Source organism: Macrobrachium rosenbergii, chromosome 56, assembly GCF_040412425.1.
Source record: "Macrobrachium rosenbergii isolate ZJJX-2024 chromosome 56, ASM4041242v1, whole genome shotgun sequence".
Classification (NCBI taxonomy): domain Eukaryota; kingdom Metazoa; phylum Arthropoda; class Malacostraca; order Decapoda; family Palaemonidae; genus Macrobrachium; species Macrobrachium rosenbergii.
Genome location: NC_089796.1, coordinates 17,987,169 through 18,004,577, shown reverse-complemented (window position 1 = coordinate 18,004,577; position 17,409 = coordinate 17,987,169). Strand labels below are relative to the sequence as shown.

Below are 17,409 nucleotides of genomic sequence, written 5' to 3'. Positions count from 1 at the left end.
TCCAGAAAAACCTCACCTTAAGCCTGTGCCTAGAGAAGTTGAACCTACCCCAACTCCAGAAAAACCTCACCTTAAACCTGTGCCTAGAGAAGCTGAACTACCTCAACCCAGAAAAAACCTTCATCTTAAACTCCAGCTCAGAGAAAACCCACCCTCTAACCCAGAAAACCTCACCTTAACCATAGCCTAGAGAAGCTGAACCTGCCCCTAACTCCAGAAAAACCTCAACTTAAACCTGTGCCGAGAGAAGTTGAACCTACCCCAACTCCAGAAAAGCCTCAACTTAAACCTGGTGCTGAGAAGCTGAACCTACCTCAACTCCAGAAAGCCTCACCTAAACTCTGTGCCGAGGAGAAGTTGAACCTACCCCAACTCCAGAAAAAACCTCACCTTTAAAACTCAGGTGCTGGGAGAGAAGTTGAACTCACCCCAACCCAGAAAACTCACTCTTAAACTCTGTACTCGAGAGAAGTTGAACCTACCCCAACTCCAGAAAAACCTCACCTTAAACCTGTGCCTAGAGAAGCTGAACCTACCCCAACTCCAGAAAAACCTCACCTTAAACCTGTGCCTAGAGAAGTTGAACCTACCCCAACTCCAGAAAAACCTCACCTTAAACTCCAGGTTAGGAGAAGTTGAACTACCCCAACTCCAGAAAAACCTCACCTTAAACCTGTGCCTAGAGAAGTTGAACCTACTCCAACTCCAGAAAAACCTCACCTTAAACCTGTGCCGAGAGAAGTTGAACTTACTCCAACTCCAGAAAAACCTAAGCTTAAACCTACTCCAAAAGAACATGAGCCCGCTCCTTCTGCTGAGAAACCTCTGTTGAAGCCTGTTTCCCCCAAGGAGTATGAACCTACTCCTACATATGAGAAGCCAGAGCTAGCTCCTGTACCTAAAGAACCTAAACCTTTTATTCCTGAAGAAGCCAAACCTTCTCACACTCCAGAGGAACAAATGTTTGCTCCCACACAATACCCTGAAAAGTCTGAGCCAGTCCCAAGTAAATCTAAACCCACTCCCTCTGAGCCTCAGCCTTATCCAGATTCAACAAAACCAACACCCAAAGTCCCCAAAATAACACCAGTGCCAGAGGAAACCAAACCAACACCAGTGCCAGCTGAAACAAAACCAACACCCAAGTCAGCAGAAACCAAACCAACACTTAAGCCAGCTGAAGACCAGCCAATAACTGAACGAAAGACTGAACAAGGTAAGGTAACTCATGTTCAACAGGTGATAAAACAACAACAGACTTACAATGTTTCAGAACAACAATCGTACATTGATATTAACAACCTGACACAAAGTAAAGTTAAAATGCAAATAATAAATATTAATACACTATTAACACAGCAACAAAAAACTACTAAATTATCATTTCAGACTTTACAAAACTTACATGCTAAAATAAAAATAAAATAATAAATTTCATTCAGCTAGAACCTACATATATTTCAGGGTATCCTGAAGCTGCACCTGCTGCGCCAAAACCCGTGCAAAAGCCAACACAAAAGCCAGTACAAAAACCTATTCTTAAACCTGTTAAACAAACCACACAGGAGGTGACACAGGAAGATACACAACAAATAACACTAAAGCAGCAACCCATGACACAAACCATTCAAGAAACTGTACAGCAGACTGCGCAGCCATTCCAACAAAGGAAAGTTGTTAGTGATACTGTTGCCAGGGAAACTCATGTTGAACAATCCAGAGAAAAGGCCACTCTCCAAACGACTGTAACTGGTACACAACCTCAGTCACTTGTACAACAAGAAGAGCAAATAACATTGACTCAAAAACCCCAGGTTCCTTTCCAGGAAGCTGTTACTTCAGAACATGCTGAATTTATGAAACAAGCAACTGTTCAACAACAACAGTTCATTCATCAAGAAAAAGTTATGCAGCAGTCTCAGATGTCTCAAGTTAAGGAAATGAAAAGTGCTCAGATTGTTCATGAGAAAGGTAGAATTTCAGGTGTACCTGAAGTTTTGCAGAAAACAGTTATTCATCAAGAACCAACACTATCTCAACAGGAAATTATCATGCAACACCCTGAAATAACGCAAGAAGTAACAACATCCATCCTGAAGAAAAAAGCTCATGTTGGTCAAGAAACCAAACTTACTCAAGAAACTGCCTTATCTGAGCATCCTATGGTCATTCATAAAGAGAAGGTTACTATGCAACATCCAGAAACTGCTGAAGATGTTACTACCACAATCATTACAGAAACAGCAAAAGCATTCAAAGAGCCTGGTGCCTTACAAACTACTACTGTAGTCAAGCAACCCATGATTGTAAAGAAAGAAATGGTTACAATGCAGCATCCTGAAACAACTGTAGAATTGACTTCAAAAATAACTACTGAACAGGCTCAGCTTATCCAGGGATCTCAAGTTCTTCAAACAAGCAGAGGCCAGAAAACCAAATATTCTACAGAGTGGTAACATAATTGTATAACAACTTGAGACCCCAGTGTAAGTGACTTCATTCACTGCTGAGCAAGCTCATATCATTGAGGAGGCCAGACAACTTCAGAAGACAACAATATCTAAGAAACCAATGATTATGAAGAAGGAAAAGATAACTATGCAGCAGCCTGAAACTGCTGAAGATACCAGTATCTTTGTGACAACAGAAAAAGCCCAGATTCTTGAAGAACCAGAAATAATGCAGAAAATGCCTGTAACTAAACAACCTGTAATAATGAGGAAGGAAAAGGTAATAGTACAGCAGCCAGAAACAGCTATGGAGACCATCATCACTAGAACTTCAGAACAAGCTCACATCACACAGGAGCCTGATATTCTTCAGGAAACAATAATAACTAAGAGGCCCATGGTTGTACAGAAGGGAAGAGTAACTCAGCAATTAGAGGAAACTACAATGGAAGGAGCATCTTTCATGCAGTCACAACAAGCTCGTATCACTCAGGAGTCTGGCATCCTAGAGAAAACAATTATTTCCACTCAACCAGTGATAATGAAAAAAGGAGCAGAATCTACTTTTACGCAACAACCTGAAACTCTTGGGCAAGTTACTTCCACTGTTGTAAAAGAAACAGCTCAGATTACACAACAACCTCAATTTTTGAAAAAGACTGTAGTCACACAACAACCAACTCAAGTCAGAACCCACGAGGAAATGACCAGATATGAACCTACATTTGATACGGTGCAGCAAACTTTGATACAGCCAATGCAAGATCAGCGTGTTCTCGTACACGAGGGAACTGAATTCATGCAGCCCACTCAGCAACAGGTAACAACTGTTCAGCACCAGCAACAAATGACTACAAAACAAGCTGTTGTTCAACAGCAGAAAGTCCAGCAACAGGCACAAGTCGTTCAGGGAGAGGCTAGGGTTGTTCAACAAGGGCAAATGGTTCAACAAAAGACACAGGAAGTGCAACAAAAACAAATGGTGCAGCAGGTACAAAAAACACAAGTTACTGTACAGGAACAACAAACTGTACAGCAGACACAACAACAACAACAACAACAACAACAACAGGTGGTCCTGACACAGCAAATCACTCAACAGGGGAAACCGATCACCAAACCTCGTAAGTTTGCACATTTTGACAGATACTATATTGAGTGCCACTATGTAGACTGGCACTCACAGTACCATAGTTCAAACAACGCACGCTAGACTTAGAGTGCCAAATTGTAGCTTAGCACTCTCTTCCACTCTATATGACACTGCACGTAGTCTGGAACTGCAAATATAGACATGCACTCACAGTACTGATCCAAACACTCGCCTTAGACTAGAGTGCCACGCTATAGTAAAAAGGAAGCAGTTGCAGCACGCGCCAGTTGCACGTTGCTTGGCTCCCTGCAGAAAAGTATACTTTTGTTGCAGCCTCGCCGTTTATTAACAATATAACGTTGCAGCCATGCAGTCTATTAACAATATAACTGCAATGTTCTGATATTGTTCTTGCCTATTCTCGTTTCTGTTTTTATTTGAGTTGATTTTCATTAAGTTTACGTTTCTATAAGTTCACTTTTCTATCAGTTGCTGTATTTTAGCCTTGCTTCGCCCAGGCTTGTGTTGGTTATTTTTCATCTTTTTATGCGCCCGGATGCTTATAAGGCTGCTGGTTATCATATTTTTAAAATCTGTATCATTCTTTTGTCAAATGTATTTTTATTTCTTTTTACTCGCGCATATTTTTAACACCTTATTTATTTTTGACATCCGTGAATACGATACCACCAGAGGAACGATACATCACATATAGATCAGGACAAGAACACAACGAATACTGCATTATATTTAGATAGAACAAACTAAAGGGGAAATGCATGTGACTATTTATTTAGTGTTATTTGGAACTTTCCTTTATTCTTTTTCATTAATCTGGACTTATTGTTCTTTCAGGTTAACTGGAGTTTGTTGTTTGAGTTCCATATATTTTATTCTCTTCTACTAATAATTTGTATGATTAGGTTCTGCATTGTGCTTTTGTTTTGTATAATTACCTTGTCCTATATGTTATATATTTATACATATATATATGCAGTTATATATTTATACTGTATATATATATGTATATATATACATATATATATATATATATATATATATATATATATATATATATATATATATATATATATCTGCAAAGGACACATTTTAGTTAATTTTTTTATTTCAAGATTTCGTTTCGTTTATTCTTTACTTTGAATCATTATTTTCATTATTTCTGACTAAGGAGGGTCTTTGATTTTAACATAAGATTAACATCTCCTCATTTCGTTGATTTCCGGAACGAGAAATTAATATCCTGGTGACTTAATAAAAAATGTTAATATATATAAGAAATTTTGATTTGAGAAATATTTAAATTTTGAGTTGTCCTTTTTTAAAAAAAAAAATATGACTTTAAATTTTTATCTGTAATCGTACTTCGATGTCTCTCTTTTGCTCTTAACAACTTGATAAATATAAGGTAATTGATATCAAATACAGGTAAGGAAGGTACCGAGAAGAACAATCCCAGTGCATCAAACTCCTTTTATTTCTGTCACAAATCAGTATCATTCTTCGACAATTTGAGCTCGTCCATCATCTCCGCATAATTCCAAATTATACAAACCCTCTTAAATCAAACTTTTTTTTTATTTCTATACTCATGAGATCAGACAGATCCCAAAGGAATCCAGCCAACTCAGAAATAAAGAACACCCTTCAAAAATAAAATACTACCCACTATGATATCCCTATGCATTTATGATGTAGCATACACACAAGGATTATTGAAACATACCGTAGTACAGTTGTCACAGAGAAGCGCAACACATTTCCTTGCATGATAAACCTGTCCAGTGAAATGTAGAACTCTGTATGTCCTAGTGCGAATGAAAAAAACAATTAGTGAGCTGTAGTTTCGTTTGTGGGGAGCCCTTGCTGATAGCTACTTTTAACTGAATTACCTGATTGCATGTGAATGAAGTATAGAGCGAGAATGATTGTTTACAAAATGTAAGACATTTTCCTGGACCGAAGTTATGTTTTACTATATGAGAGAAAGGGACTGTGTGTGTGGGTTTTGCTGAGGGCCTGCTAGTTTAAGAAGAGTGTTGTTCTTAGTGTTTTTAAATATGTACGTTTTATTACATTCTGTGAAAATGATAGTTTCTCAGAGTGGCCTCAGAATGTTATAAATGTTGTTGTGTTCGTGCAATGACTCCAAGTTGTACCTATTTCTTTTTAATGTTTCATATTAAGTTTTGGACAATCATTGTTACAAAAAGAAGCGTAAGGATGAATAAAGGTTGTGGGAAGCTTGAAGGGGAATGTGAGGGCGATATATATTAGTAGATGACATGTTGGTGGTGAAAAGAAAGGATCCTCAACACTTGGAAAAGACTGATGAAAAGTAAACTATAAGATATTGCTAAGAGTGGCGGAGAATGCGTAGTGATAAAGATGTGAATGAACGCCATTACGTCTAAAAGTGAATGAAAGGAGTTGCTTGCTTCCTCTTGACACTATTAGAATGTCACCCAAAACCTACAATCCCATTCTGTTCCAGATACTCCTCTCAAAATCCAGAAGGAACAACCACAGCAGGAGACAGTACCCGAACAGTTGGCAGAGACACTCCAAATAGGTTGGTCAATTATATTCTTGTGGCCCTCATCTGAGGTCTGAGGACACGAGCTTCAATCTTCAAACTAGAAGTCATTGTATATGGTTAAAGTTCTTAGTTATTTCAGTTTATTAAGTTTACATTCTGATAACAATGCAAATATACTCAGTCTTTTCCCCTTTTTGAAGAGAGCCACAAGGTATAATGGATGGAAAACATGACATTTGATCCTATATACTATTCATCATGATGTACATAAATATTTTTTTTTCACTTTGATTTACATTTGATAAAAACATTTATCACTTCTTTAATATCCTTAAACAAAATATAAAACAATTTCTTACCTTTGCAAGACATGTGCATGACATAAAATGCCAAATGAAGAATATCATTGTGACACCTGACAAATACTCACCCTTCTGTTATCCTTCGAACAACATTCACAGCCCCTGCCCCAACACCCTCTTCTGCTGAGATTCAAGTTGAAGAAGTCACGACCAAACACACTGCCGAGAAGACACAGGTCAAATCAGGTAAAACTTTTATAACAGTCTTCACTTTGTTTAACTACGCTTCAAAAGAACTACTGGTTACTCATCTTCCAATAAGTGCAAGTTGCCATTCACATGTACATAGTTTGGAACAACCTCCTTAGATTTCAGAAATCAACTTCTCAGTGGACACATATGGGGACATGTGATGATTTATAGTTTGAGAGACTGTACATAAAATCTTGTTTGTTACAAAAATTCTTAAGGTTACTTGAAATTGGTTTTTACCCTAGCACCGAGACACAGAAGCAATTTGGTAAGCATTACACACATGTGTCCTCTGATCATGTAAATAAGAATCTTAAATTCAGTTGTTTATAAAGAAACAATCACATTTCCTGATACTCTGATACTTGATAGATTCATTTTCATACATACATAATTATATGTTGCATTCTTTTGAAGGGACAAGTGGTATACGGTTTAGGTTTACAGAGTGTACATTATGTCCCTTTTTTCCCATACAATGTAATAAACTCCCTGAAAACAGAAGCATTCTCCCAACGGCTAATCAGATAATGATGTACAGTATAATGAGTCCTAGAACCTTTACATTATTAAGCTTGTCCAAACCCAGTATACATAATTTTCCATTAATAATTAATCTGAAATTAATTTTTTTCAGCTGTTTACCCTTGATCACAAAATTGTTATCCCAGGTCTTTGGAATTTTTTTTTTCCTTTTTGGTTAAGGATCCCTCAATTAACATATAAAACCACTTAAAGTCTAATTCCCATTTCCAAAAGAGAAAGCTTTTTGAATATTTTGAATGCTCCTGCTGATGTCACTGGTATGTGATTGCAGAAATGTGCGTCCCTGGATTTAAAGCACTCGTGAATTTGGCCACCGAAGGGCAGGTGGATCTTGAGACTGTAGAACTAAAGCCGACAGAGAAGGTAACATTCCAGAAGGACATTGCAAAACTGAATTTCCATCTGAAGAAAGGTGTACAGGTGAATGAACTTTTATCAATGATGAAAGAAGGAGAATTCACTGCCTTAAAGAAAATAGAACATCAGGCAAAGCTCCTGGATGTTGTTAGCCGCCTTGAGAGTGCCACAGCCACCAAGGTAATCGTCCAAGAGGCTGCTGAGAGAAAAGAACGAAGCATAGGCCTAAAGAGCGTCATACGCACTATAGAAACAGGAGAGGAATCAATGGAGAATGTAATAATGGATATCTCAAGAGAATTTGGCCCTTCCTCAGAGCCTGTGAAAGAAATTGCAGCCATAGGACATCTCTTGCAAGAAGGCGTTAAGTGCGACGAGGTCATTGCTTTATCAGAGTCTGGTCTTCTGCCGAGCTTGAAGACCCCTGAAGCCCAGATGCCACTAATATCCATTGTAACAAATAAAGGACACGTTGGTACCGTTTGTGAAGTCCTTGTTGAGGAAACTACCAGAGAGATGCAGGATAAAAAGCCAACGATGAAGGGTGCACGAATGACCGAGGTGAAAGGTTTATTGAAGAAAGCAAAGACTGAAACTGTTAATGTGAAGAGTAAGTTGAGATTTAACCTCCGTTCATCTCATCTTCGTCTAGATTAAACAAATGGTTTAATTTTGTTAAATTTACTCATGTTATTCAGAGTCGTTATCCAGGTTATACTAATATTTTTCATTTTATTTTTTGTAACAACTTGCAGACATAAACCCTGGTTTAAATTAATCAGTGCATTAGCATTTGTTTATAATTTACGAAACTAGGCATAAACTTTTTAGTTTCAAAATTGAATTAAGATTCCTTATAGTCTTTCTGGTAGCAAAAATCATTTTCCTAATACTAAATAAAGAACATTTATCCATGAAAGTTACCTTCCTATAGTTTTTGTTTTTCATAGAAAATGAAAAACATAAACTTGTGCTCTTAAAATATTTGATAACTGTACTGATAAACTCTTCTTGGTCTTTCAATACTTTAGAAATGAAAAGCTTTAATCTGATAGTAAAATTCTGCATAATAGCAATCATAACTTTAAATCCTAACAGTATTCCTCTTCCCCTTTTAAAAAAGCGTTTACTCCGGAGATGGTACCTGGGGTCCAAGCATACGTGCGCATGGCCCAGGAGGAAAATGTCAACATTGAAGAAGTTGTCCAGAAAGCTGCCCTAGAACCTCAACTGAAAGAAGAAGTAGCCAAAATTGGCATGATGGTCAAACATGGTGTTTTGGCTCAAGATGTCATTACTCTTATGGAGGCTGGAGAGTTCCCACAGCTAATGAAGATGGAAGCCCAAGCACAGCTAATGGAAGTCATTGAAGAATTCGGTTTCAAAGCTTTCGTGAATGAAGTCATGACAGAACAAGTAGAAAGAGCTATCCAAACAACAGACAAAACTATTGGCGTGAAGACATTTATGCGCATGATGCAGAAGGCAGATGTAAATGTAGAGGAACTCATCACAGAGCAGTTTCCCAAGGAAATGGACGCTTCTCTGAAGGAACCTGTGGCCAGAGAAATGGCAAAAGTCAGTGTTATGTTGAAAGAAGGCGTCCAGGCTGAAGAAATCATGTCAATGGTGGAAACTGGACAACTTCAGAATCTCCAGAAACCAGAGGCCCAGATGCCTTTAATCAATGTTGTCAAAGACCAGGGTCACAGTGCCCTGATTTGCCAAGTATTGATCGAGGATTCAGTCAAAGACATCATTCAAGGTGAAAATTGTCTTGCGACTTCTAGGAGCACTGTTGTAGCAATAGCACATTATAGTATGAAAATATAGCCCGCCTCTGTTACTCAAAACTAGTTTGAGAGCGTTAACTTCGCTGTAAAGTGTCTGTAGAACGTCTTAACTCGCAACTAGCCTTCTTTCAGAATTCTTGCATTTTTAGGCGTAACATACATTATGCCTTATGTGCTGAATAGAGAGATCGCCACATGAACGCACTTAATCTAGATAATATAGCTGCATGATGTGTTTACTTTCCTGTGTATTTTAATTAAATCATCACAATATCCCACTTCTGTTTTTAATGTTACTAACAATCCCTTCATTTTTATAAATTCTTACTTTTTTTTTAAAAATTAACAAGTGAATTAAAGCCAATGAATTCATAGACAATAAGACAAACTGAAATTCAACCTTTACCATTAACTTTAACTTATAATCCAATTTTGCCTGAAACCTTGGTATCTTTGATTTATATACATTTATACCATTTGTTTGAATCACCTACCCAGAAATACAGATGGTTTACATTTCAAACCAGATTATACAGTTTTAATAGACACCAGTTTATTAAACTATTTCACTGCACACCATTCTATTCAGCAGTTTAATAGAAAGCCAATTTATTAATCATTACCCTAAAAAAATCATTCTCGGTGCCAGTAGACTTTATGCCAGCAGGAACCAAACTGATCAACTCCCTCTACTTCCAGAATTGCCGAAGGTAGATTCAGCTACCATTACTTCTGTCGAGAGCTTACAGTCGGCGTCTTCTATGCAGGTTGAAGTCAGAGGTAAGAAACTGGAGCTCAGCTTCACATTACATAATTTTAATTAAAGGGGTTTAGTTTTGGAGCTGTAGAAATCAGATACCGGGTGTCTTGGTGGGAACTGTAAGGTAGATGTGAAAACAATTCAATAGTTTTGAGGACGATTTGTTTTGTAGACATTTGTTTAAGGGTAGTTGCAAGATAGTGAGTTGAATATGATCATATGTGATATGTTATTCACTTGATTTTAATATCAGATATCTAAATAAAACACTGTTTAGTTCGCTTGTCATCATGAGCTATATTTTGGTTAATAAGTAGAGCTTTAGAGACTGAGAAAAGGAATACTTCGACTCTCTTTATTGAGTTAGTTTATGTTCTTTTTCTATTAACCTGTAATGATAATTAAGGAGTAATGAAATTCTTTCTCCTTGTTTTCATTCTGCATTGTCTCATTAACACAACTTAGTTGGTTTTGTGTCATGTTTTGATGTACCTAGTTTTTTTATATTCAGTATTTTATTGACTAATTATGTTTTAGTATGGTATTGACACCCATTTTTAAGTTGTAACCTCTAGTTTTCGTAGATAGAATAAGTTACTATTTTAATTTGTACCTTTTTTTTGTTATGTAGGCATTATACACCTTTCTTATGTTGTTTTCTTTTGTAACAGTAATCCCCAGATATGACAGTGAGCCGACCTAGCCTCCTCCAGTTCACCTCCTGTTGTTTGTGATCGTTTTTCCTTCCCATTCCCATGTAGGGTCAAGAGTAAACCATGATGGGTTTTGTACGGCCCTCCGGTCACTGCACCTTCTTCTAGCTTGATTACAAACGTTTCTTTGTCTTTTGATCTGGCGAATTTCATACTGTCACTTGTATTCAACCTGTGAATCATTTGTGTTTGTGGTGACTTATTCAGCTGTAAGTCTGGAAGACTAAAACATCCCAGTTGTTGAAAAATGTGAAAATGGGTTTGGCTCTATTTTGATTAAAAGAAATGTTAATTACTACTTTGTGCTATGTAATTAAATACTGATCATGAATTGAGTTATAGTAGGTTCATGCTCTCTAGAACTTTGCCTTCTCCTAACAAATGATTTAACTTCATGTGAGAAAGGACCATTAATGTAGTAGGATCCTTTTGATAGCGATACAGAATCGAAGAGAAAAAGAAAAGAAGAACATTGTTGTTTGATCTCCTCTCAAGCTTGGATGGTGTTAATGCTGCAGTGAAAGACATCATGTGTTCCGATATTTCTCAAAGTTAAGCTTGTGTAGCAAAGTCCCTCAGTGTCTCTTGTACTGGCATAGCGATGAATACAGAGAAGTTCCTTTAATCTTAGGCTAGTCTCTCCTTGTAAAGGGATGGGATATGGACCCTATACTAGATTCTAATCTACAGTGCTTTCATGTACCGAGCAGATAAATTGCATGAATACCGAGTGATTAGTGAAGGATTTACGATGACAAAATGTGGTGCTTTCTTAGATTAACTTACAGTTGCTAGCATTGTCGTCTAGCTTAAAGTTAATTTCAGTATAATTATCTTGAATAAAAAAAGACAATTTAAAGCAACCGCCGTGCCTGCATACTCGTATGGTATCATCACAAGAAAAAATGTCTTAGTGCACAGAAAATTTAAAAGATTATGCAGGTAGACAGCCTGTTTGAAATCAAGTGAACTCTTCAAATTTGTTACATGTTCATTTCATTATAAAATTAGGTTTATTTAAGGTTATCCAAAGGTGCTTTAGTGGCTTTGCTCTCCGAAGGGAGGTTCACTGCTTCTCTTTCTTAATGTACCCTTCACAAATTGTCTGTATGGCCCTATACTTACTGCTTATTATCACAGCCAAGTTCACTGCAGTTTAACAGTGATTAGACAAGTGAATCTGCAAAATCTTGATCTTGCGAGATCTTTTACAAGCTGCCCATATCCAGTACACAAAAAATTTACCATAACACTTTTTGAGTTGTGCTCCCATGTCGTTGTTGTATTGCTTAAGTGTGTGGTAACTGCATGTCATTTACATACATTCCAACCCCTTTTATGTTCGTATTATTTTTACTCCTTACCTTTAGATTTACAATTTTAATTTTTTGTTGAGTAGTGTTTGTACTCCATTCCTTATCTCATGAATTGTAGAGTTCTTCCATATTTATTTTTATATTGTAGAATATAAAAGTATTTGATTTTCTCATGTACAGTTGATTATATATAGAATTGGCTCATGATGATTTTTTCTAAATAAAGGCTATTAAAATTGAAATGGATCTATATCCTATATGCAGTGAAGGGTGTGCATGTATAATGCTTTTTAAAGGTAAGTTTTCATAAATAAATTGATTTAAATAAACACGTATACACTGATTAATTTGTTACAGTCACGCGCGTCGACATTGATTTTTTGTTCTTCACATGAAGGGAATAACCTGTGAAGATATACGCTGCGTCGGGTCGGATATTTACATTTTTAAGAATCCGGTGAATAAAGTGCAAGTGATTTACGGTTTTAAAAGTGTTAAACAGCGAAGTCGTATCCTTAAATCCCTCTTCCTTCTCCGTTAACCTGTAAACAATAATTAATACATGAGGAGCCTTGCTGGTAACTTATGTGTACCATAAAAAATTACTTCTCCTGTTCTTTTGATTAGGTTACGAAGGAGCTGTTCCTCTCACTCCTTGGCCCTGCCAACTCCCTCAAGTATAACCTGTGCACTGCTCTTTGCATGTTTTTGCATATATCACATCAGCCTCCTTGCAGTGCTTTTGTGAATGTAGAAGGTTTGTTAGATTTCGACAGTCACAACCAAGTTTTAATCATGGAGTGAGTTGAACAACGACTCCTTTTAGAAGCCCCGATACCATACCTCAGACCATAACAACCCCCTGCTTCATTTCCAGCCAAGAAAAGGAAGCAAACAACGACGGTGATAGAATCAGTAGAATCATCTGAAGGTTGGCATCGAGCTGTTGGTTAAGATTTTGAGCTGTAATCTCACCACCACAAAACCCCCCCAAAAGAAAGAGAGCTGATCTCTATTAACTTGATGTCCATTAACCCCATTATCAAGTGTCACTGGTACGCTGAGCGTTTGGACTGATTCTGAGCCGCATAGCGTTCATGCACAGCTGAACATGGTGGCACGAAGTCGAAACGTTTGTCGTGTCAGCTCAGTATTATGACAGCATTACAAGCAGTGGCAGCTTCGAATTACGTGCCTCGGAGATATGCCACGATTATAGGGACTTGTCTTTCGCATCAGTCTGGGCTGTATTTCATAAAGAAAAAAAAATGTTGAAAAAGTACTTTGCAACTAGAAAAGTTATGAAGTATTGTGTCTGGTTTATCGTCCTGTAAAAAAATGAGCTTTATGATTTATTGAAGAATGAAAGTGAATGGCTACGGGAAGGCATAAAATGTAGAAATATGGGTCCTCAGGGCAATCTCCAACGGTACAGTATGTCCTAACTCGCCACGCAAAAGCCAAGCATACTATGTATACATATCTAACTGTAATTCTCTATCTGCAGTAACAACGCAGTACGAACTATATCCTGACTTTCTTCTGTAATCAAGGTCACTTTATAGCCGCTAATTCAATTGGCAGATTAACATTTAACAAACTCCTCAGAGCAATTCCTTGTAAGATTCTAATGCCTAAAGCTGCTCGGAGAAGATTTTGCTAATGTCTGGTAACTTCAGCTATAGTTACACAGTAAGTGCTAATTTTAGGAGACTGTAAACGCCTAATAGCAGCTTTTTCTGACATCTTTCCTTATTGAGATCTAATATCTGTTGAAGAATAACGCTTCGCTGCTCATCTAGAAGAATGACTAATTGTTTGGAATGTTAACTCCAAGTATTTTAGCGTGTCCACAGGGCAGAAATGTCCAAGACAATATCCTTAAGAATTTCAAAGTTGATTTTAGATATTCTTTTGAGAAAAACGATTGTAATAAATAATACTATGACTTGAATGATAGTTGCTAGCTTTGTATACTGTCATAGCCTAGTGTTAAAAAGTCAGTATAAGACAGTAATGTAGTGATATTCAAGAGAATGCATTATGTGTTGCAATATCCCATTAGTAAATCTTAAGAAACTTTTGTACATAAAACACATACCTATTGCCAACCTATTCCCTTTTCCCCTTTACTAAATGAATTGGATTTCAGCTGGTTTGGCTTCTATTGGATACGCTGTATGTATCTCGTGGAACATAGAGGCCTTGTGATTATTATTTCGTTCAAAATACGAAGAGCACAGACGCTGAACAAATACTTCGTGAGAGAAACGGACCCACTCTTTCCATAATGTTCTGATTTTTTTTTTCAAGATACAACAGAAACAGAAATATATATGTGAACAGATTCAAGTGCAAAGAAGACCACAGTGAACCAGATATGCCAGCCAAGAACGGAAGAGAAATCAGTACCCGCCAGTTAACAACTGATTTTAAAAATCAAACGGTCATCCAGCGCCCAGGATGAAAAACAGAGCGAGTGATTTGCTTTCTTCTTCCAATTTCTTTGGCGGCTTCATATCTCTTTTTATTATTTCCTGTATACTGACACTTTTCTTTTCGTTTATTCTATGGAAGGCATTTCTTAGCTAAGACTCATGCGTTCCTTTTGTGTCATCAGACGTTCAGGCCAAGGTTTTTGATCATTTCAACATTGCTACCATTCACATGCTGGACATCCCCACTGCAAAATTAAATACTGTACATTCCATGGGTTACCGGGTAAGACTAGAGACCCTGTAAATAATGTTAATACATTCAACATTCCAGGACATTCTTGATTAAGACCATTCCAGTGTTCATTTTTTTCATTCAGTCAGGTCTTAACATTCCAAGTTCTCTTTCTCCTCTTCCCTCCCACCCCACCTATCTCTCTCTCTCTCTCTCTCTCTCTTACTTTTTTACACACACAAACGCACACACTCACAGACAAACAAAACAAACCCTAGGCCTGAAATCGATGACGTCAAAGAAACTATTAGCAGTACAACTGCGTTAGTTACAACATAACAACAGAACCTGAGAAGTAACAAAGGAAATCATTATTACATATATACGATGTATATATATATATTCTTGTATAAATACTTGCCACACTGATATTTACTTGAATACACAACAGGGTTATTTAGTTTGTTGGTTTAGTATGAAAAGGAGTCAAGGGAGTTTGGTGAGTCATTTCTGTGACAAGAGCACGCGTCCTAAAATTTTAGAGAAACTTGTCAACTATGTTTCTTTAAGAGTCCAAGTTTCCTCCATTATTTCTCAGGCCCGTTCAACTTAGCTACTTGAAGCTTCACTCAAGACTTACGCATTTGAAACTCTAAACAGCTGACAATTACCAACGCCATTTTATTTTCCCCATCTGACAACAATTAGCTACAGCGTTTTGCAACAATTACAGTGACTGCTACAGCACTTATAACACTTACAGTGACGCTACGGCACTTAAAACACTTACAGTGACTGCTACAGCATTGATAACACTAAATACAATGACCGGTACAACACCTACTGTCATTGGAGCTTCCCAATAATGTGTTCTGTGTACCACCTCTGCAGTGGAATTTTTCTCCCATAAAACAAATATACTTTTAATAAACCAATCCTTTTTAGCCTCCAGTTCAAGTTCTCTCCACCAGGTGGCCTCAGACACAGCTAAATATATTTTCTGGTATTATTTTCGTTCCGTTTTTATGTTCGTCAACGCTCTTTTTAAATTGCACACTGATTTCATAAATATTGGTAGTAATGGGGAGAACAAGATATGAAGAAAAAAATTTTTATTCAGAAGTACCCAGCCGATATTGTTTTTAATAATTATTTTTTACTGTCTTTTAAGATGTATTTCTCTAAGGGGGAAGGCTTCCTTACTGAATGGCCTAATGTGTCTACGTTGGAGGCGACAACTTCAATTTTTCAGTTCTGTAGCGTTGATTACAGTTAACAGTTGTCGTTTGACTGGTTATTTTCCTTTTGTTGTTTGATTATATGACTTTGGATGAGGCGTCATTGTCATGTATGATATATACAGTATATATATGTATGTACAGTATGTATATATATATATATATATATATATATATATATACATATATATATAAATATATACATATATATAAATATATACATATATATATATATATATATATATATATATATAAATATGTATGTATATGTATATATATATTATACATGCACATATATATATGTGTGTATGTATATGTATATATATACGCACACATATGTAGCCACGCATACGTGAAAGTTCTCTTTATTACACAGAGGAAAAGTCAAGCCATTCGTTATAAAAAAAAGAAAACCCCCGGAAGAGAAATAACGTTCTGAAAAGAAGCGAGAGGAAAGGGGAGAGCTCTTCATTTCTTGTTCTGCTCCGGCACATTCAGTATTGATTGAGCTGCCTTACGCTCATTGTTTCTTTTATTTAGTAACGTTTCCAGTTTATTTTGATTTCTATAATACAAAGCAACTAACTGATCTAATACAGACGTGTAATGAGAGTTTTATTTGAGACTTTGGATCGACTGGCTGCTATCAAAACGCCGCGCTATACGTATCTTGTTATATTTAGGCTAGGTTTTTTTTAATGTTGTAATGATCGCCATATTGGATATTTCTGTACTTATATGTAGATAATTAGTGTCCGCCTTATCGATTAACGTAATTTTTGACGTGTAAGAATGCGTATGATCGTTAGTAATTTACGTAGAAGTATGGGAGTCTTTGAAAAGTTAAAGTAGTTATTTTCGCCTGTCATCTGTAATGTTCGAGGCTGAAGAATAATGGCGATATAGAAAGTTCACGTGTCAGATCGGATGAGTAGCGGCAAATAATGTACAAACGTATTCCGTGGCGTTATAATGCTGTAATATTAGTCGACGATTTAAATGCTATCATATAGCTCTTATACATCAGTTCATCTGTTACCTCTACTTTGCGTAGGTCATCTGTACCTTCCCTGATTGCTCTTTTGCCATATTCCTAATTTTCTTTTTCTTTTTTTCTGGAATTATTTTCTGTACTGTCCCGTACAGTTTTTTTAATATTACAGTTTTTTGTCATAATATATTTTTTCCTTCTAATTTTTATGGTGATTAATACCTCTCTCATTCATTATCTGATCAGATATTTTGTAATACATGTTTAGAGAATCTTTCAAACAGTTGCCTTCATACGATGCTGTAATAAAAGATTAAAAATATTTCATGGAAAGCAGTAAGTTTCATCAAGAAGTGTACGTTAATTTTCAA

General features: G+C 36.7%; 2 protein-coding genes across 2 annotated transcripts in view; both read left to right on the top strand.

The window, feature by feature from the left end:
• sls (sallimus) overlaps positions 1–17,409 on the top strand; it is a 177,595-nt gene that overhangs the window by 132,600 nt on the left and 27,586 nt on the right. Inside the window, 6 exon segments of the mRNA XM_067101056.1 lie at positions 6,056–6,133; positions 6,562–6,648; positions 7,472–8,167; positions 8,681–9,322; positions 10,050–10,130; positions 13,017–13,070. Of these exon segments, the coding sequence (XP_066957157.1) occupies positions 6,056–6,133; positions 6,562–6,648; positions 7,472–8,167; positions 8,681–9,322; positions 10,050–10,130; positions 13,017–13,070 (1,638 nt within the window).
• Positions 354–2,568, top strand: LOC136836612 (involucrin-like). The gene is made up of 2 exons (XM_067101077.1): positions 354–1,216; positions 1,465–2,568. Exons 1-2 carry the CDS (start codon positions 961–963, stop codon positions 2,454–2,456), a joined length of 1,248 nt encoding a protein of 415 aa, XP_066957178.1. The 5' UTR covers positions 354–960; the 3' UTR covers positions 2,457–2,568.